At 43.5% G+C, this 22,690-nt stretch overlaps 2 protein-coding genes across 2 annotated transcripts in view; one reads left to right on the forward strand and one right to left on the reverse strand.

Moving 5' to 3' along the window:
• LOC139656878 (septin-9-like) overlaps nt 1-22,690 on the reverse strand; it is a gene marked incomplete at its 3' end in the record, with an annotated part of 65,962 nt that overhangs the window by 18,596 nt on the left and 24,676 nt on the right. The window contains exon 3 of the mRNA XM_071534512.1: nt 13,327-14,082. Coding sequence (XP_071390613.1) covers nt 13,327-14,082 — 756 coding nt within the window. The remainder of the gene's footprint in view (nt 1-13,326; nt 14,083-22,690) is intronic.
• On the forward strand, nt 4,087-8,419 carry LOC139656883 (uncharacterized). The gene is made up of 3 exons (XM_071534521.1): nt 4,087-4,200; nt 5,009-5,181; nt 5,754-8,419. The coding sequence occupies exon 3, from the start codon at nt 5,758-5,760 to the stop codon at nt 7,294-7,296; it is 1,539 nt and encodes a 512-aa protein (XP_071390622.1). The 5' UTR covers nt 4,087-4,200; nt 5,009-5,181; nt 5,754-5,757; the 3' UTR covers nt 7,297-8,419.

Here is a 22,690-nt window from a genome sequence, read left to right on the forward strand (position 1 = left end):
CACTCAGAGCAGCACCTGCATTCCTCGAAATGAAGAGTCGCGTTTCAGCAAATACATCCAAAACAGGCTGGAAAGGTAGATTTATTTCATTCCATTACACAGACTTAGCTGCCAAGATAAACCGTTCTCTCAGCACAGCCTGTATGGCACATGAGTGCTGCATACCCACTCCACCCAGTTCATAATTTATACCATGTCCATCTACCTAATCTGAAGAACGATTATGGGCATTCAAAAAACGCCTCCATCCCAACATATCCCACTGACCCCTTCCCCAACAGACACATGCACACAAACACAACCTCCTGCCCACCTCTCACATATTAAGATAAAAACATATAAACCTCACTCACATATACATACACATGGCCACATCAGGTCTTGCCAAACATGGAGCTCAAATAAACCCTGGGTGTACTTAGTTTTACAATGCAGGAAACCTCACATTTTCCCTAAACTAAAGGCCCCCAGTCTTAAAACCTTTCGTTCTCTGCCCTCCCTCCCTTTTCATCTCCCTCTCTCTGAAACTCCACTTTAGCGCCCCAGTAAAAGCCCTGTGTTTAAAGAGGAGAGACCAATAAGTAGATAAACTGACAGGGGTTTTAGTGGTATTAGAAGCTAGAAGGCCTTTGCTGGACTCTGCACGTTGGGTTTTTGATTGCTTCGGCGCCGTTTCCGAGAGCATTTCCCAATGGAGTTGCTGATGTCCAGATTGGACCTGTCCCTGGGTTCTTTACTGAGCATTACTGCATCCAGAAACCCCCGGGTGATGCAGGCATTACTGTGGGAGGATATTTCACAAGCACAGTCTTACTCCTACCATACATCTTTACAATGCCAGAGGTAGAGCGAGTTGTACTGAATTGAAAGAGGAAAAAGACAAGACACATGATCTATCAATCTGTCTTGAGTAAACAGAGGTAAACAATGGCAACATGCCCTTTGCCTTGTCCCTCCAGTGTAAAACACTGATTAATGCAAATCAGTGCTTCAGCAGCCTAATCTAGAATTGCATACGGTGCTGTGTGAGTACTTAAAGTGATTGTAAGAGAAAGAGTGTAATGGTACAGTTACTCTGTTGTTTCAAAAGACAGATGTTGCAGGGAATGGGCTTAACAGCCTTGTGCAAATACTCACTCAGTAACTCTGAGCTCAGAACAGAGAAACTTTCCCTCTCGCCTCTTTCTCATGTCACAGCCTCTCGGGGGCCTCTCTCTCTTTCTGTCTTGCTAATAATTCAGGCTTCTTTTTCTCTTTATTACCCCAAACCCCCGAGTTGAGCTTTTCTGCCAGAGGTCCCCAGGGTTCAGCGTGTAAAACTTCTTTGCCCTTCACTGCTACACCCTCTTCATTGATACCCAACACACGCACACACACATAATTCAGCACAGGTTGTAGCTTTGTCCTTGTCAACCCTAAAGCACTGTAAGCTGATACTTGACTTTACAGATGTTATTAATGGGTAAAAAAAAACAAACATCTTGTACGATAAAAAAAGATCGCCTTTTTCATTCCCTCCCCTCTGAAACACTGCTTCTCCTAAAAGAGGTTGACTCCCAAGTGAACCCTGCATGCATGCAGAGCAAGCCAACCATCATTTGTTTGATCAAACACAACTTGGCATGCTCCTTCAGTATTGAGTAGCTGCCCTGCTGAGGACGCGGCCTTCTCAGATAAAAGATCTTCATTTCGAGGAGAGGGGGGACTCAGTGCCAGAAAGCCAATAGCGGGGGCTCCGAGGCTGATGTTTCTGGGTCAGATAGAGCCAAGATGGTGTCATGTGTTGGCAGGCGGAGCATGGGGCTGCTTGGCTGACCCCTGACAGCGTTCCTCACAGCCGTCCAAGGCCTTTCATAACACAGAAACATGATGGATAGAACTAGCATGACTCACTGGGTGCTTTATAGTAAATGGATCACTGGTTGGTCTTTTTCCTCTATGGTATGTGCAGAGCAAGGACAGAGTGAGGTGTAGGGCTATGCTGTGTGAGAGCATTTGTGCTTATAACTGTATTAAATAGGGAAAGGCCTTTTTGTGCACTACAGGTTTCCCCAAGTCAGTATACAGTGGGCTGCGATGCCCCCGGCAGAGGGAGAGAAGGAAGGACAAAAAAAAGAGGAAGAAAAAAAAAATGAACAGGGCTACCTTTGCTCCAAAAAACATGGATGGGAAAACCCCCAAAAAGACTGTGTAAGCCCTGTAAATGGTAAATTTATGCAAAGAAAATCAGGTCAGTCAAGTCCTGTCTTCATTTCTGCCGTACAACAGCCTCACAACGTGATCACTTCCTCTTTGAGAAAAGTGAAATTCCACTGAAAATGTCAGCATGTAAAGCTGCATTGTTGTAGCGTAGATGGCAGTTGAGGTTTCTGAGGACTGCAGACCAAAAAAAAAAAGAAGAAAAAACAGGAAAGAGAGCGCTACAAGGATGTACAGTTTCTATGATGCCCTCGTGCTGCCCATGTGAAAGATGTGGGAGTTGACCACAAGGAACTAAATGTTTCCTTTGTGTGTTTTTTTGACTCCCCTATTATTGCCTGACTTTCTGACTTGTCCAAAGGGAATACCAAAGCCTCCATACAGGATATCAAGTGAAACTCGAGTGTGTGTATGTGCATGCATGTGTGTGTCTGTGTGGATGCGTGTGCTTGTGTGTTTACAGAGGTGTCACATGAATCCAGTTCTCTGGGAAAGGAGGAAGTGCTTCCTTGGTTTGGAGGATTTATGGTAAACAGGCAAAGAGGGCACTGTCCGTGATCTCAAACATACACCACAGAGCTCACTGTGCGCAGCTTGACATCTATACAAAACATGACATGACATCTATATGACAACTGATTTACAGTATAATCACTTTATAACTATAACCTATAACGGGCTTTAAATGTCTCCACTGACATAAAGCTGTTATGAGCTCCAAGCTTGCCATCTTCCAGGTGTGTGAGGACAACCACCTGTGTGACAGCATCTCCTGCTGGTTACTGGTAGAGTTGCAGCAGTGGGAGGGGGAGCAGCTGTACAGAGCTGCTAAAAAAACAAACAAAAAAAAAAAACAATGTTACAGAACTACAGATGACAACTGGTTCACTATACAGTGAGTTCAGCATGCTCTGGCAGGCTAGAAGATTTATATACTTTCCTATAAGGAATCCTATAACTAAATGGCTCCTGGCTGCTACATAATCCTAATCACCCTGACCCTCTCACCTGAGACCACAGGACATGCTATCAAAGATAGTACATTTCTAGTTCTCCGGAAACAAACCCTCCTGAGCCTTCCTTTTAATTGCTACTATACCTTAAAAAAAGACTAACAATAAAAAAAACATAAGACAACGACACATCAGTCACCATTTTTTTCATCTTAAATTTTATTTCCACCATTTGCTAATAAAGTTCCCAGATTATTCACAGGCTGAAAAATAAACTATTGAGGTTTAGTAACCTTTCTATGGCAATTCTCTCTTATTAGATATAGGCCTACACTGTAGCATGACTAGAAAGCAAAGAGAGAATGAATGAAATAAAGTTAAAGTTATAAGCTGGATCTACCAAGCCACCGGTACATTAGTGATTGTGACATCACCCATTGGCTTCTGAAAGGCCGTTTTGAAGCCTGGAGATTGTGTTTACGGTTGCCATCTGTTTTGGAGCCGGATGAGCCAAAGCACGGGAAAGGGTGGAGCCGTGGTGGAGGGAGTGGAGTTTGGGTTGTCTGCAGAGACACAGCGCCACCTACTATTGGCCCATAATTGGTAACCTGTTATATCAGTGATATCCTGTTAATGATACAATTATTTTTAAAATCGCCACAAAGAGACACATAAAAAGAAGCAAAATTAGCTGCTGAGACCATAACCTCTTATGGAAAAAATCAGACTATATTTTAGAAGTTGGGTTGTGGTCTCATTGACTTGCATGGAGTTGGGCTGGGTTTGGAGTGTTTTTGGAGCCAGCCCCTAGCGGACGTTAGAAGAACTGCTGCTGCTGCCACTTCCGTATTGGCTTCAAAGTTCACCCGTGGTTTTGGTCGCTTGGTTTCAGCACAACAACTGTACGTACTACTTCCTGTAAACACCAGCAGACAGTCGCTTCACTAGTTTCATTTCTGGTGAAATAGTAAGCTAAGACGAGCCTAAGGTAAGCCTACTGTCAGACAGACACAACACACAGACATCAGACAGCAGCAATCTAAAGCAGGTGAGTTATTTTATCCTGTGATCACTTTTTCACTCAGCTTAGCACCCATTTAACATAAATGAGCGGAGCATGCTATTCCCATGTTCTTGATGAGGTTTGTTCTACTGTAAAATGAATGTGAAGGGGAAATGTTTATTTATGGATTTATGGATTATTTATGGATATTTAATCTATTTCAATTTCAGGTTTGTTTTACCTTGTACTTTGACAACAACCTCTCTAATATATATCGGTTAGGAATAAATGTATGGATCAAGGACTTAAAAGAGAGCACATAAGGAATGCAAGCAATAACTTTATAAATCTCCACATAGGCTGAACATGTCTGACCATGACCATATTTGCTCTACAGCTCTGTTCCTTGAGGAACATAAAACAATTGACACTAAAGAAACTTCTTTCCTCAAAACATAAATGAGTCAAGAAGCCATTAACCATTTTTTCCATCTTATCTCCATCATTTGCTAATAAAATTTGCAGATGATTCACAGACTGACTTTATAAGCCATTGAGCTTTAGTGATCGGTTATCTTTTCTATGGTAATTCTCAGTTATTAGATGGTACTGGCACTGTAGAGTGACCGAAAAACTAAGAGAGAGGGAATGAAATAAAGTTAAAGTTATAAGGTGGATTCAAACACTCCACATTGTGAGTACATGGGAGGTGACCTAATTTACCAAGCCAATTATTTCTTTCGAGCTTTTGAAAGATATTCTCCTGTCACACACCTAGAAAACTTTGCATATAGGCTAACTTATTACTGCTAAACCCAAACTAAACAAACATCACCACTGTTTTTCTTTACAGGAATAATAAAATGAGGTTTCAGCAAAACAGCAACATTATAAAATTTCCTGTAAACAGCAGCAGCCAGTTGCTTCACTAGTTTCATTTCTGGTGAAACAATAAGCCAAGATGAGGTAAGCCTGCTCCCAGACAGACACAGCACACAGACATCCGACAGCAGCAGTCCAAAGCAGGTGAGTTGCTCTTATTTAGAGATCACTTTTTCATTCAGTTTAACATGAATGACTGGAACATGCTATTCCCATGTTCTTTATGAGGTTTGTTCTGCTGTAAAATGAATGTGAATTTAAGTCAGTATGTATTTGAACGAGTTTGTTTTGTTTTACCTTTATGTTTTGATCTAAAAACCTGTCCTATATGTATTAGGGCTGAAAGATATCGAATTGCCATTATTTGACAGAATATTGCAATTGCATTTTTTCTTGTCATAAATTGTTTAGAACTTTAAAATTGTTTAAAGAAAAGTGATTTTAGATTATAAAATAGGTGTTCACCAATATGTACTTGATTCATGGACCAACAATTATGTGGAGCACTAAAACACCTTGTTTAGAAATCCATTTTGGACACCCCTCTCTTAAACAAATGAATTGCAGCCTCTGCAATTTGTTCATATGGCGCTTGAGATATTTTTTTTATTAATTGTTCAGCTCTAATATGTATCAGTTAGGAATAAATGTATGGATCAAGGATTTAAGACTGAATGCATGAGGAATGGAAGCAATAACTTTTTTAATCTCCACAGGAAAATGAACATGCAAGGAAGAGCCCTGCTTTGCTCTTTAGTTCTGCTCCTCGCCCTGACCACTGTGTCAGCTGTTCAAAAGCTCAATACAATCAATGATTTGAAGAAAATCAACTTTGGCTATTCTGTCCCCAAGCACAGCCTTGTGCTGCTCCACTGGTTTGCAAACACCGTTGAAATTGACAATAATGATGCCATACTGCTGACCTTTGAACCAAACAGTGGAGATTATGGCACTCATCATTATGGCAACTATGAGAGGCTGCTGGACCCACTGCCTCAGGGACATGCCAGGTACAGGTACCGGTACTACACTCTTGGCAATCTCAATCAAGCAACCTCCATGGAACTTCCCTCCCATGTCACCGAGCGCCTCCACAACTTGATGGAATATGGGGAAAGAAATAGGGACCGGATCATATTCAGAGTCAGGGAGCGAAACACAGATAATACTGCAGCTTGTCCGACGATAGATCAGGTGTATATCACACAGCATTATGAGTCTTCCCAACGCCAGGGGACACAGTACGATCCAGCAAACACCTACCGCATCACTACCAACCTCATAAGACAGATCAGAGAGTTCTCTGTGGGGGAAGACGAAAGGAACTCACTGTACGAGCTCAGAGAGGACTTTGGAAGTAACACTGACGATTCCCAATTAAGGCACCTCAGAAACACGTGGGGGGAACTTGCTTGTCTAGGATTGCTGTTGTTTATTGTGATCGAAGAAAGGCTTTCCTCAAACCAATCCAGATCTCCAGCATCTCCAGCTTATAGAGGTCAACATGTGGCCAGAAAAAACACACAAAATCATCTTGTCGTCAACATTCCAGAAACCACACCAAATCACTGGGTCTTGGACATTCCTGAAACCAGGCAAAATCTCTTACTTCAAGATTCGTCAAGACTTCAGGTGATTACCGGCAACAATGGAAACGCCAGGATTCATTGGAGTAATGTTCCTGAACACCTTCTAAACCAAGGTGTGATGGTAGTGCTTTTCAAGAACAATGAGGACCAGGAGACCAGCAGCATTTTCACGTCAATTGGAGACAGAGCATCAGGGAGTTACGACACCTCAGTACCCCTGAACCCCGGCCTTCAGGTCCGGCTGCATAAGACCAGAAGGTGGTACTGCTTCTGGACAGCGGTGGGACAGGAGATGTGCAGGGGCAGCGAGTTCCACAATCCCAAAGCAGAGAAGCCAGTCCATATCAGGGGCTACGATGCAAGCCTACAACTCTTTGTAAAGGATGGTAAGGCTTGCGCTCGCTTGAATATGAAAAAGACTTTCAGTCACTGGAGGTCAGAATTTAAGAAGTCTTGGGTGGGGTTCTACTCCTCTGCAACTAAAGCAACAGACGAGTATGAAAGCTGGAAGTGGCAGTGGGCAACTAAATTCAAAAGATGCACTGATTTGGAGGATGTTTATGACAATGTCTATGAGTATCACTCAGGTTTGACAATTGCTCCAGGAGTCCAAGCACGATTCATACTCAGGGATGTAGAAGATATTGCACGCACTCCAACCTGGACATGATGAGACTAGTAGAGATACAGACCTTTAACACAAAATGGATCTTACAGGCTTCGATTCATTATTTCTCCTATCAAGGTTGTAAATTAATGTTTCGATGAGAATTTCTCACAAATAAGAGGAAGCACAGGAGCACAAGCCTGTGTTCAAACCAGTGCTGTCAGCTTGTGGTAATGCAAGCCAGGTAATCTTGGTGGAATATTGCCCAGATCACAATCAAAATAGCTGGGGATTCAAAAGAATTTAAATGAATCATCACTGTGCTTTGTTTTGCCTGCCTGGTCTGATTGCATTATTGAATTTTACAGTTTCTTTAAGATTTTGATTTATTTGTTGTCATTTGTCTTTTTATCTCTTTGCTATGTTTTTTTTACAATACCTTCAGTTTTATTTTGCACTACATGTTTTGGTCCTTGCACTTTTTCCTTAATGTGACGCACTTTCTAACTTTGGTTTTGAAAAATGCTCTATAAATACAGTTTTTTATTATTATTATAAAGCTAGAAAAACATTCCAGGACTGTAAGAACAGGATGACAATTTGTAGGTCTATAAAATACCAAGAAAAGTTTTTGGCAAGTTCAATCATGACAATAAAATATTTTCAAAATGTTTTGTGACAGAAAACTTGGTATGCTTTGGAATGAGTCATAAGTTCATTGGATGGTCATGAACACCTAACTTGTGGCCTTGTTTTTTTTTTTATAATCAATCAATCATTCAATCAATCAACTTTGTCACTTGTAGTATCATCCACTTTTCTGACTGTTGAAGCTTTCGGTGAAAACTACTGACAAAGGCAAAGCCAAGATGGTAGATGACCGTGTGATCTATTGGAGAGAAACAACACAGGCTATCTTTGATTAGCTAACTATCTTGGTTTAACATCCATAAGGTACAGAAATTCAAGATGAACATTAAGACAGAGATTAGGGAGGTCTCAGGGGTTGCAAGCCACAAAAAAAATTCAGAGGATGTGTACAGCAAAGCCAAGTTGAAGTTCTTCATCAAGAATAGCACAAGCTCTTCTTGTGTGAAAAAATAATGTATTTATGAAATGATCTACTGTGTCTGCGATCTCTGAGTGCAAGACAGCCTTGCTCTATGATGTATTAACAATAAAAAAAACATGCATTTTGCATTTTCTGGTTGCTCTTGTAAATAATTCTTCAAATATTTTCAGAATGTTTAAATATTTGTTCATTAAACTGAATTTGTAAAATTCCTTCAATCAGATCCACTGTCTTTTAGTATATGTGCCAGGAAACTGCAAAATTTGCAAAAGCTGGATATGCAAAATCTATGAATATAGCCTACTTAAGTAAAACAGCTGTGTGTGTGTGTGTGTGTGTGTGTGTGTGTGTGTGTGTCTTGCACACACACACACACACACACACACACACACACACACACACACACACACACACAAACACAGGACAAACTATTTATCAGTGAAAACATTTCCATCCCTTGTGACATGCACAAGTCCTTGGTTCTAGCCAACTCCTCTGCAGGCTTATCAATAGGCCTTTATGTGTGTGTGTGAAGGAGATGAATACTGTCCTAATATGGTGATTCCCGGGGAACACTCAGCAGGCCAGCACAAGACTCTATTGATCATAAGATAATGAATCATCAACCAAAACTATTGCTAACTCAGCTTCAAGATAATCCTCATCAAAGGCCCTTCTCAAAAGCACTAGAGTCCACGGCCAATTCAAATGGCAAACAACCATTGCATTAATTACCCTGGAGGCTAACTTTGATCTGTTAAAAGCAAGGCTAATTCTAATTCTCAAAATTGAGATGTTGATCAATGTTTTATATATTTTTGACCTTTGAGCTTTCATAGATCCTGGATGGACTGCATTTGGACTGCATTTATATAGCGCTTTTATCCAAAGCGCTTTACAAGATGCCTACATTCACCCATTCACACACACATTCATACACCGCTGGCGGCAAGCTACCACGCACGGTGCTGGCGCAACCATCGGGAGCAATTTGGGGTTCAGTATCTTGCCCAAGGACACTTCGACATGTGGACTGGAGGAGCCGGGGATCGAACCGCTGACCGTCTGATTAGTGGATGACCCACTCTACCTCCTGAGCCACAGCCGCCCCATCTGGATCTGGTATGTGAGGGGAGAAAGGAGTGAAATTACATGAACTAAATTCTTCTTTTCCCATCACCACCTCTCCTTTTTCCTACAGACATGTTCTCCTACTTAAAACTGACTTTAGACACAGGTCACCACATAACACTACACTCAAAGCCCTTTGCAAAGTAAAATAATAGGCAAATAATAGAAAGACAAACTGTCCAGAAGTGTTTTCTGCACTTTTGGCTAGCCAAATCACAATGCATGACCACACAGCTCAGCAGAAGGACTGTGTACAAAAAGGTGCTCAGTCCAACAGCTAGCTCCACGCTAAACAGAGCACATCACATAAAGTGGCCACGCTCTAGTTCCCCATTAAGCCTTGACGACTCCCTCGGTTCAACTCTGCTCTTCCCTTTAATAGCGTGGCTGTTGCTTAATTTCATTTACAAGTTCCCTTCTCGAAAGCTGCCTCTGGACTAATAAAACACAACATTGCTCAAATTGCTTCCTGAGGTCAGAGGGAGGTCAGTGTCAGTAATGAGAGGGAGTGGGTGGCTGGTATTGGAACAGGTTATGTTGAAATCCTGGTGTTGCAACTATTGTGTGTGGCCCTTACTGTAAATAAAACCACCATCTTTAGTGTGACGGTGGTCCAGTTTCATCCAACACATCACTTATCAATGGCAAGTTATAACATTAACTACTACTTTAAGAGGGGAGCAAAGTCCGTCATGAATACATGCTCTGACCTTAACCCAAACCACCTTACCTAAAGTTAGTCTGTCACATCTGTAGGCTTATGCATCTCAAAGTAAGGTATCTGTCTGTCTTTTCTTGAACACTGGCTTGATTCTATAACATGCATTATTGCAGCCAAGAGAAACTAAATCAAGGTCAAGGCATGGGACAGGAAACCGAGATGAACTGTGCACAGAATGAATGAGTGGGTGGGTGTGTGTCTGTGTGTGTCTGTGTGTGTAAACACATGAGATCATATCCTGTTGAAGCACCAGAAGACTGAATACAGCTGCTCATCATTATCGCCGACACAGGAATACAAATCAACAGAAACAGAGCATGTCATTACAGCACCTTGTACTTTACGACAACCGCCATAAAAACCGCCACCTTATCGCTTACCACCGTGTTCATCAGTCACTCTCCCTTGGGTGAGACATTCTTAACCTTGTCATCTGTGCGAGGGCTTACCTAAAAAGACTCATAACCGTGAATGAACACACGCATGCACACACACACACACCCTGAGGGTGGGGTACGTACATACCTGGGGTAACAGAAGTTTTCCCATCTAAAAACAAGAGAAAACATATCTCAACAGAAATAAATCTAAATCTAAAAACAAATATTATGGGCTAAAAAATAATTAGGCTGAATCATTGTAGTGTGAGCTCGTGCGGCCAAACAGAAACTAGGTTGTAGTTTTGGGCTCGTCGTCAAAACAGAGAGGTCTGTCAGTTTAGTTTTACTCCCAACTGATTGGAGGTCAAAGTTGACTTTCCTCATTTGGCTTTCTCCCTCCTGATACAGGAAGAGTTTACAGGAAATCTGACTCTCTTTCTCGCATGCTCCGTCTCTCCCCATTTTTCTCCCTCTTCCTTTCTCCCCACTAACCCTCCCCATTCTCTCTCCCTCCTATCTCCTCCTCGCTTCCTCCGCGATCTTCTTTCTCGCAGGCCCTTCCCTCCCTGCACATGCAGGGCTAAGCAGGGGGAGTGGTAATCCGAGCCAAATGTGGCAGAAGAGGAGACTTAATCCTCTCACTTTCCCCTGCTTCTTTTCGTCTTATTGACGCTACGCCACATTTTGGATAATTAGCATGCATCCTTCCTTCCTTCCTTTAAAGAACTGACTGATTCAACAGTACTGTAGCGGCGGGACCGAAAAAGCTGTAGAATAACTCTTCTGCATGAGGCAAAAGCTAAATTAAAACCCAAACTCCCTGCCAAGGAAGTGCAGCGAGAGAGAGAGAGACACTGAGAAAGGCAACATGCAGCATAAAAACTGGAAATTGGAGGCTTTCTATTTTTATGTAGAGCATTTTATGGCCTCCAGATTTGGAATGTAACACCTCCCAGCCGCCTACGCCTGGATAGTACTCAACTAGCTAGAGAGCAACGCATGAACACAGCTGTCTCCAGATAACACTGCTCCACACACACACACACACTAGTACAAAGATGAGCCTCTCTGAAAGGATAAACAATGATAGAGGGGAAACCAAACAGCGCAAGGAACTCGCAAGAGAGTGCAGAGATTCAGAAGCCACTGCATGCATGCGCACGCATACACACACACAAACTTTTCCAACATACCAGAAACCAGTCTGGAGTTCAGACTCTATTGAAGCCTAACAGAAAGAGAAATCTCACCATACCACCCAAACTGCAACGTCACCTGTGCTCCCTGTGCTACTAACCCCAAAATGAAAAACAGTCCTTAGTCACATCCTACAAGGCTTTCCTGTGGTAGGACAGGATTAAGTAAACAACATTAGAGAGACTTGCTCTTCTAATCTTGAACTGGACTGCCTAAGAGCTTAGCCCATATGAACCGTGACTCACCATCCTTGATATGCAGCGTTTTACCACAGTTAAGGGGCATTTCTGGAAGTTACGCCTCAGTAAAACCAATACTTATGGCACAAGTTACTATGAAAACATCTGGTTAAAGCAAGATGCTCAGTTTGAGTTTTAGCGTCATCACCGCACCACATGTTTGGAAGGTGAGTCAGTCGTGGGTGAGACTAAAAACAACCTCAACGTTGTCCAGGTAAGGAGAGGTTTTGCACTGGATTGCCTCATCTAACAAAAACACATACAAAAAACTTTAGTATTGTAGTGAGGCCAGACCTCTTATGTCATGGAAAAGTCCACTAAACAGTTTACAGAGAAGCAGTGCTTGAAACACACACACACACACACACAAACTAAGGCCAAGAACTTCTCTGGCTACCTTACTTTCTGTATAACTAGTATCTAATCAAACTTTCCTTTTTAAAAGCAGCAAATACACCTATATTCATCACCTCTGATTTTACAGTTTTTCATCCTGTATGCCTAAGTCCAGCAGCTGATTCCAGTGAGCTAATGGTTGGCTATAGCCAAATAGCTTGACTGTATAAGTCCCATCTTTACTGCTGTCCTGGGAGCAGCCCTGGGATTCTCATCATCACCCTCCCTGACCTACATTCACAGATAGTCTAGACCATTGAGCTCACAAGGATTAGTGCTGGTGCTCTTTTTAATGGTACTGCACAGCTGGCTTGTAACATTAGGTAGAATAAACAGAGTAGAAATCTAAAATAAACACAACACAACATTATAAACATATAATATAAAATAAGTATAATATAAATTAAGATTCATGTTACACTGCAAATTTCACAGGGCCCTTTGTTTGCTGCTGTGTTTGTGGGATCCAGTGTGGTAATTTTGTGTGTGTGCATGCATGTCTGTGCCTCTCAGAAAGACTGTGAGTTTGTTGTGAGAAGAAGCTAACCGGAAACAACAGCTGTCAACAGACAAAATCAAAAAGCTACAGTAAGAATTTCAGAAGGAACATAGTACAGCAATCCTCAACTGATTTCACCACAGTTAAGTCAGCGCCAAATCAAGCCTAAACTCAGAATGACTGTTGCTATCATACAGTTACTGGATTAAGAAAGACAGGCCTTGCTGAAACCAGTTGCCTCCAAATCTGACATCAAAAACAAAGAAAGTCAAGTGGCACTTTTACAAAAACAAAACAAAACAAAACACTGATTTTATGGGCTTAATTACCTCTTCAAGTAGCTCACTCCAGTAAAAACAATTAGCCTAGCCTAACCCTGGGTAATATCTTGATAAAAGTGAGTTAGCTTGGAAATCAAAACCAGACAGCATGTTGAAAGGAGCAGAGCAGGTACTCACTCTCTGTGGGTCTGGCTGTTGGGGTCTCTGTGACGGGGGACTGCATCCTCTCCACCCTGGGCTCCGCCAGGGTGGGCAGGGGAGCGCTGGGTGCTGGAGGTGGGTGGCTGTTGTTTTCCACCACCCTGCCTGGCACCGAGCCATCTGGCTGTCTGAAGACGGGCATCTCTGGCCTCCTGTTGGCCACCTCCACGGGGCTAAGGCTGGGGGATGTGGACTCTGCTCTTCTCTGAGGGGGCTCTGGGATCCTAGAGGACAGGCCCGAAGCCGGCTGGGAGTCCATCCTCCTGGGAGGCGCAGGGGGTTCGTGGGGCCGTGACATGGTGAGCTCTGCCCGTCTGTTTGTGGAGCTTGAGAGGGGGGTGGACGAGCTGTCTAGGGGGGTACTCCGACTACTCAGGCTGACCTCAGGCCGCTTGAGGCCAAAGCGGGCGATACCGGCGCTGGGCGAGCTGTCAATTTGCTTGGAGGAGACCTCAATGGAGATTTCTGTGCGGCGGGAAGAGGCAGTCTCTGGGTTGCGACCCCCTGACAGCTCAATGCGCCTCATGCCAGTCTTGGGGGAGCGGAGATTGGAGGACTCGGAGGGGGAGGTTCTAGACGAGGAGTAGTCAGAGTTGCGGGAGCTCAGGTCGTAGCTCCGCTGGCTGGATGTGGAGGAAGTGGATGAGCGGAGAGGGTTGGTAGTCCGGCGGGTCAGGGGCGAGGGATGTGTGGACGAATCTGCCTCCTCCACCTCAAACGACCGTTTCAGCGCTGGAAAACACAAGGCAATTGTTGTTAGTCAAAAAACAGCACATTTTCTAGGTCTCTTCTGAGGTTTCATAGATTTTTCTCCCCAATATAATTCATTGTCATAAACAATGCTCATTGTCAGGGACAGTCACTTACATAGGAAAGGGTGGAGAGTGAGCATTAACACCTATTTGATTGCTAACCAAGATGGTTGTGTAGCAGCAAAATCAAATACTACCATTAGACACTGAAGTTGCAAGGTAATGTTAGTTGTATGAAGAAATGGGTGTCAGGAGAAAAACAGTCACCCCGGCACCTGGTAGAAAGTCAGTATTATCAGGTTACAAATAAAGGTGACATTTTAAGAGTAGTACTACATATCACAACTCTCACAAAACTGACTGACAGGGCAGACTCAAATGCCTACATACTACAAACAATTTTTTCCCGCATCTCTTCCTGAAGAAACCTAACAGGTCTTTCATTCATTTATATTCATTTATATTCTTAGCACAATGAGCATCATTCACAAACCTTGTCAAGCAGTTTGAAGGTAGCTAGCGTTAGTAGTAGGCTAAAAGTTGTAACACCACTTTCCCCATCACTGTCAGCATATACAAAATGTCGTTCAATCTAATAACCTTACCCGACTTAACTCGCTTCACATAGCTTGACAGCATAGCGTTTCCAATTCAAAGTTCCTTCGATGAAAAAACACCAAGCAGGTCACAAAATATAGGTTACCACACCTAGCTAGCGACCTTTTCAGTCAACCGAAATACAACCAGGCTGCTTCGCACTCCTGAACCGTTGGTGACAAAGTAGCTGTAAAATAACAGTTACCGTCAGCAGTGCCACTGTAAAATGAAGATACAAGTAGCTGGGAAGAGTTGGAGAGGAAAATATCTATATTTAATCCGTTGTCTACCAGCATAAAAGGTGAAGCGGGCATCTGAAGTCACCTTCCACAGGACCATTAACCTAGCCTGCTTGAGCGCTTCTAATTGGTCACGTGACCCTGTAGTTATTAAACGTAACCTTTTGATCTTGACTAAAATAGGTAAATAAATAGGTTTGGCCCCTAACCCTGCTGGTTTGATGGAATAGGCCTACTGCTTTCTGGGGGGCTTAAATATAGACTGTAGCTATTTTTTACATTACTTTGTTTCTTTTATATGGCTTTGACGACACTGTTGCAGGCAATATTGGTCTGCAGCAAAAGCTATGTTTGATGCTTTCAATGGGACTAACCCTATTAGAAAAAGTTAAAATAATTTGATTAAAAATAGCTTTAGAATTATAGCTATGTAAACATAAAGTGATAAGTACAAATTCCTTCAAATAAATGTCTAAATCTGACAAATAACCCCAGATTGACAGCATTCCCACACTATCCGAACCTCTCCCTCCAGATGCCAGGAAGCCTGCCAGGTCATTCCATATCACTCCACCAGCCTGCGTTTGGGCTCATTGTTTCTAGTTGTTATTGTTGTGAGATAAACGCCTTTACTCTGGCCGTGGTTAGCTCCGTGTCAGATGTGAGGGTGACACCTGGCTCACCTCAGCTCGGCCCAGATCAGAGGAGCTCCAGGCCCTGGAGCAACAATGCCGCTGTCCCAAATAAACAGCCCAGCCAGAGCAGGCGTCTGGCCTGCTTCAAGGGTGACGAGCCAGGCACCAGCATGGGGGAAGACCCTCTTCCTGGAACTCACTGTTTTCACACACTTGGTATGTTTCAGCAGGTTTTTGTGCCTGATACCAGAGAGGTTGTCGAGTTGTTAGCGGCTGCATGATAACTCATAGTACTCTTTGGGTGTGATGTGTAAGATTTCACTTTTAAAAAAAAAATGGGAGGGGGGGAGATCCAAATCAGTGAGATTCACCTCTCCTCCCTTTGTAAAGGTTTGATTGTAGGTGGAGAAACCATCAGGTCAAGCCAGATTAGCTTCACTTGGTCTGAACTTTTTCTAAACTTCCATATGATTATGGCAGTTCTGCTTGGACAGTGGTTACAGACAAGTCTGAATTCCAGGTCTGTCAGCGCCTCAGGTCCCCTAGACCTTCGTTCCTAGACAATGGAGGGTTTTATCCTGGTGTTCGCTGGATGGGCAGCTGGCACTGGGCCAGAGAGGTGAGGGAGGAAGGTGATAGATAACTGGCACAAACAGAGACCGAGCTTCCTCACAGGAGGTGAAAGGGTAATTGTAATTGCCAGAGGCCGCTAATGGTGAACATGATCAATAGTCTGCAACATTGATTACTGTTGAAATGCAACCTGACTGTGAATACACATAGCTTAATATGCATCATCCATTAAAATTATGTTTATTATCACCAGGAGAGTAGCGCAATCAGTCGGGATTTGTACAGAGTTGCACAAAAGAGAGGCGCAATCAATCAAACAATGTACTTAAAGTTACACAACCTAAAGAATTTGATAAGGGAAGATAAACCAGGTGCAAATCCTTATGAATATGTCTGACATTGCAACTCTGTTATATGTCGTTCCTCTCAGCTTTAAGGATTACCTTGCTACACAGGCTCTCCTCCTGTAGCCTCTTGCCTCTATCACACTACCAGAGTTAGGGCTTCCATTCCTACTGGGGCAACAAAAACACATCATGCACTCATGGTACTGTAAGGCGCTTTAGATAAAAGTATCCATCAAATGGCATATGTTATGAAGATGGCTGACTTCTTTGTCACAGGGAGAATGCAACAGTGATGTCTATGGAAGAGATTTTGGGAGGTCTGTCCACACTCTCCTTTTGCACTTTGCATGTAAAGTCCTGTTGTGCCAGCATGTACTGTGGAACTCTGGACCTATGTCAGCAAGACAAAATCCTGTCCATTTATTATATGTGGCAATTAAAGTGACTCTGATTCTTAGATCCCTTTTTTGGCATTTCTTCAGTGTATAGTGGAGAATGACAGGAAAGATGGGAAAGAGAAAGATGGTGACATGCAGAAAAGGCTGTGAGTCTGACAAAGGCTGTGAGTTTGACAATCTGAGTCAGAACTCAGATTGTCAAAAGTATGTTGTAGACCCACAGAGCCACCAGGAAACTCATCACAGATCTTTTCTACATCTGACAATGAGCTCTTTGTGTTGCTCACATGGCATAATGTAATTTGAGCACAACTGGCCATGAAATTATCTTTGACTGGAAGACAGGGTATTCCACTGTTATTTGAATACAGGAAATAAGTACAGGAATGAGATACCAGTCACAATGAGGTCATATGTAAAATTCATTGCATGTGGTGGTAAAGGCTGGAAATAAAAAAATAATAAAAAGGCATGAGCAATGCTTTGGAATGCTCGCTACCAGCGAGACGTTCAATGACAGTAAAGGAAGGCAATGTGCCACAAATGAACCGGCTAATTTACTTAGAGTATTTTCCTTATCTAAGAATGGAGCGATTGCTTTATCCTGCCTCCCATGCAAATTACTTGCACTATTCATGGAGCTTTTAATGGCAAAACCTTGAGTGGTGAAAGCAAGCAGCAAAAGCATATTCAAAGTGTCGTGGCCCCCTCGAAACAGATAGTGTGTGATTGTGATTTTGATATAATGATCTGTTTGGCTAGGATTATGCTAACTGTGTGGTGTGTGTCTGTTCTGTGGTGACAGAAACCCCAACACAGTGAAGGCCTCACAGACACACTGGAGACAGAGGCCCGTCAGCTGCGTGTCTCTCTCTCTGTATGTGTGTGTGTGTCTGAACAGTACACTAAGGCAAACATAGTCTGCTCTCCCCTGGTTGGAGCCAAACAGACAGAGTCTCTAACACAGTTCTCTGCCACAGACCCCTTAAATCAGCACTCTGTTCCTGTCATACCATACTGCATCATGGGATCTGTGTGTGCCGGCGGTGGTGGTATGTGTGTGTGTGTGTGTGTGTGTGTGTGTGTTGGGGTGGATGGCGGGGCCTCCCACCAATATGGGTCTCGCTGGGTATTTATGTATACAAGAAGGCATATTTACTTGCCTATGTTTATGCCCAAGTCAGTGTCTATGTGCCTGTATGCTTATGTATGACTATGAACTGCATGTATGTTTGTTTTTGCATGCCTGTGTGTGTGTATGTTGTGTTTTCAAGGACAAAGCTGTACATGTGTGCTTGTGTGTGTGTGTGTGTGTTATCAAGGACAAAGCCATTTGATGTCTCCAAGCTGCTGTATGCTGCTGCTCTGAGGAGATAGCAGTGATCACAGGCCTCCCAACCAAGCCTAGATAGTAATAATGAGCACCAATGTGAACCAAATGTCAACTCTCCTTCTCTTTTATTCACATCCCTATCTCTCTCTCTCTTAGCCTCCCTCCCTCTCTTTTCTTAGCATTCAACCTGGAAATGACACACAAACAATCTGCTTTGAAGATACAACTCCATTAATCTTGTGACTCCATTCTGAACGATCTAAACTTTCCTTCATACTGAGCTGCCAAATAAGGAAGGCGATGCAGCCAAGCATGATGCTTTTCAACCAAGAGTCATTCAGACATGGCGTTAAAGATTAATACTGCTGAATCCATGTTATCCATATTGCATCCAATATGGCTGAGCTGCCGGAAAATCACATGATGTTGCTGCTCTGTTCTCTAATGTAGCATGGAGAGGATGAGCACCACATGGACATTCTCTATGCCTCTCTGAGCATAACAGTGGATGAGTGTGAGGGGTCAACTAGATGTAGCACAGGCTTTTGTTGAAAAGACAACTGAGAGTTATTGTGCATTCATGTGCTATCAGATATCTCAGAAAAATGGATGAGTAAGTTGGAAACTCAGAAAATCTTGATGCAAGTGCGAGTTATGATGCAATGGTCACCTTTAACCTTTTCAACAAGGTAAAAAGATAAAGTTTTGTGTCAGTCAGCAGTAAGAAAACACATATCCGTGCAACTTTATTGCAAGTTCGTAGTTAGCCAGACTAACTTAACTTTGTTTGGAAGTTTATCAAATTAGCTTGTTAAGCTGCAGGACGTCCATGTTTGTTTATTGTATGTGTTCCGGGTTTGATTTCCCAACAAAATAGCACAAGAATGCAGCTCTGTTTAGCAGCCAACTTGGAAGTCCCGGATGTCCGACCTTCCCACAAGCACATGAACACACGATTACTGTAAGCAGGAATCTTGATAACTCATACTACTATAACTATACTTAAATTGTTGCCAAGTGCTAAGTGGCCTACAGTAGTCTAATACTTTGTAACTATAGCTCTCACAATAAGAGCCATCATGCTACTGCACCTGATTATGGGTACATGTACCTGATTATGTGTTTGAGGCTAAGTTTTTACATAAACTGTGGTGGCCTTGTCATCCTGGTTCACATCTGTGGGTGGCATTTTGTTGAATGAACTTTGAAGGTTGACACAGGTTGACACATGTGAGAAGCACTCACACCTGAAGTCACTCACACTCGGCCTCTCTCTGAAAACAAGGTTCGGCAATTCACCACAGTAGCCTGTTGTACTTGTCAAAATGTGCTTTGGACCTCCACACTGGCACAAGAACATTCAGCCCCTGAAAAGTCCGATTCCCTCTCCACGAGGTGTCTATTAAAGTTGTCAAACACACTTTCCATCCCCTGCAGAAAGAAAAGTTCCTACTCAACCTACAAAAGAAAATCTTTCATCGCAGGCTAGTTGTTTTTAGCCATAGCATGGGGCTTGGTGATAACTCTGGGGTCTTGGCTGGGGTTGGCATCGGTGTGGGTTTCACTCCACGTGTCCAACAGGGAGAATAACAGCTAGGAGCGGCTAAAAGCTGACAAAGACCTGCTGTGTTCTCTGTAACTCAGAGTGACCCCCAGAGCTACCTAACAGCACTAATGCTATTGGCGTCATTAGCAGGAAACCTGTGCTAGCTGGTGAGTATCTAGCAGCCTGATAACGCTGATAAGGATGGAGACGCCTGGGACGGCTATCATCAGCCTCTGTCAGGACACACTTCCTCCCTCTAACACACAAGTTCTGTCAGTGATGCTACTCTGCAGAGTGTGTGTCACAAGACTGAGTTTTCAGACCAATAACACAGTGTCCCTGCAGCTAAACTGTACCAACTTGATGCTCATTCTAGTTCCATTTATGAAATGGTCCCCCAAAGGCTCAGCAACTTTCCTAGAATTGGGCTCCCAAAACCACTTAACAATGTTGCTTGTGCCGTCACTATGTTCCAAGAATAACCTCTCAGTAGCACAGTTTGAATGCAAGTTGGGTTGTGGAGCACCAACTAACTCAAGGGGGTCCTGAAAAAATACAAAGCCACAGCTAAGTGGCAGTTGGCTTATAATGGCGGTTTTCTCTTTGAAAGGTGTTTGCGTTTCCGACCACGATCCCTCGCCAAACTTCTCGCCGGTACTATTAAAGAGTTCTTTCCAATAAAACAAGGTGTGTCCTCTAATTCAGTAGTCATTGTCGAACTTGCTCTGCAGAGATTAAAGAGCACTCAGTGTGGAATATCCATATGAAGCCTGGTGGCAAACCGGAATAACATAAGTCTGAAAGATGTCAAAGGGATAAATGTTCAATATTTCTGTTGCCTTTTTCTGAATCTTCTGCACACCACAGAGTAAAATTACAAATTACCATGTCAAAGAAACACCTCAAAACATTTAATACACATGTAATAGTCAACATATATCTTTTCCAGCCAATAGGAGCTCTGCATTAGCATGATGAATCTTTAATCTTCAATATGTTCTATTCACTGTATTTTATCTATAACCTATTCTTTGTTGCTGCAAAGACCCGATTTCCCCTCGGGAGGATTAAGGTTTTATTCTATCTTATCGTTGAGTGTCTAAACTATAAGACTGCAGAGTGCCATGCAGGCCGGGCCTCATTCAGCCCTGTAAAGAGAAGCCCGGCTGTGCTCAGATCCACTCCTCCTCTGTCCGCCCCGACGTTTTCACCCACCACAGAAATCTACTCCTTCTGTGGAATTTCCTCTCACTGGACCAGCGAATGCCCTCAACATGCAGCTTGGAGATAAAGAGAGAGAGAGAGAGGGAGAGAGAGATAAAAAGAGAGCAGTAGAGTTGTAATAGTTGTCATAGTAGCAGCAGTAGTAGCGAAGAGACATTCTCACTGTCAATGCTTGAAATAGGAACCACTATAAGCAAATTCTCTGGATCAAGGGATATCAAAATGTAGCTCTGGTATCTTTACATTGCCTGCAATAACTCAATAATATGAGTTTCCCAGAGCCTCAGAGCTAGAAAACCTCAAAGAAAACACAAGAGCCTTTTTTTAAGAGAACAAACTCCTATCAAGAGACTGTAAAAAATGATACTGTGTGCGCGTGTGTGTGTGTGTGTGTGTGTGTGTGCAAGTCATCCTACTTAGCGGAAGGCCCAGTGGCCCGGTCAATGATGTGTGTCAGTTTGTCAGGATGAGGTCACAGCTTAGGTCATCAGTCTCATGGGCGCTCTCTGTTACTCTCTATCTCTCTCTCTCTCACACACACACACACACACACACACACACACACACACACATACACATACACATACACACAGCTTTGTCACTGGCTGATAGATGGGGTGATCAGCACACTCAGTATCTAACAATGGTGACATGGAAGACACAGACACACACTGTCGCGTGAATTTACCGTATGGCTGGCCCCAGTGGGAGTCACACCCCTGCTGTAGCCCTAGCAGCGTCTGTGCCATGCTGTACTCACTGAGCCACGCAGAGCCACATATATAAGGTATTACCACACACAGTCAAGCCAGGAGTCGCACACACCATTGGCAATCACAACAGTAGCCCATTATGTTGGTGTTACACATGGGTGAGGGAGCTCTAAAAGCATGACTTCACGCCACATGGTTAAAACACACTTCTTCACCCCTGATGCCTCTCTTTTTCTGAATGCTGCTTATCTTTCTGCTCTGTTTCAGAACTACAGGGAGAGAGAGAGAGAAAGAGAGAGATACAGAGAGAGAGAGAGAGAGATTCACAGTACATACCACAAGCTAACTGGTGTTGACAGAGGAGCAGCTACGGACAAGTGCGGATGCGTCCCTAATGGCTATGGGAGACAGGAGACAGACAGACAGACAGACAGACATACCCCCCACCCCCCACTCCACTCCCCCTCCCCAAGCCAGGGGAGAGGATGGACGAGGCGCTGAGAGAGGAAAAGGGGAAGCGCAGCCGGAGGAGGAGGAAGAAGAGAGGGAGGAGAGGGATGACAGGGGGAATCCGTACGCCAGCGGCAGGGAGATGAAAAGGAAAAGCGAAGGAGGGAGGGGAGGAACAGGGAGGGGGGGGGGGGGGTTGCCAGGTGTTCGGTGTTCCCCTCACAGCCGTATGGTCAGTTGCCGTCTCCTGAGTGCATACCCCCCCCCCCCCCCCCATGTGGTCTTCCTATGACGCAGACTCCCTTAAAGAGTTGCTAAATCAATTGCACACTGTCCTCTGAATGCACGGCCTGTGTCTTCCACACAGAGACACACAACTCACACATACGATAGCCACATGACCCACACCTCACACACACACACACACACACACACTCAAAGCGTGCATCTCAACAAAGTTAAAGAGGCGTAAAAAGACAGAATTTTAGCACGATTTCCCTCTCCAAACACCACAGCCCGCCACAGACGTCAAC

The sequence above is a fragment of the Centroberyx affinis genome, unplaced genomic scaffold, assembly GCF_046629955.1.
Source record: "Centroberyx affinis isolate AG114_WGS23_722 - 3 ecotype Tasmania unplaced genomic scaffold, CSIRO-AGI_Caff_v1 ptg002567l_1, whole genome shotgun sequence".
Taxonomy (NCBI): Eukaryota; Metazoa; Chordata; class Actinopteri; order Beryciformes; family Berycidae; genus Centroberyx; species Centroberyx affinis.

Excerpts from the sequence above, each read along its gene's own strand:
- LOC139656883 (XM_071534521.1), top strand. The coding sequence starts at position 5,758 with ATGAACATGCAAGGAAGAGCCCTGCTTTGCTCTTTAGTTCTGCTCCTC.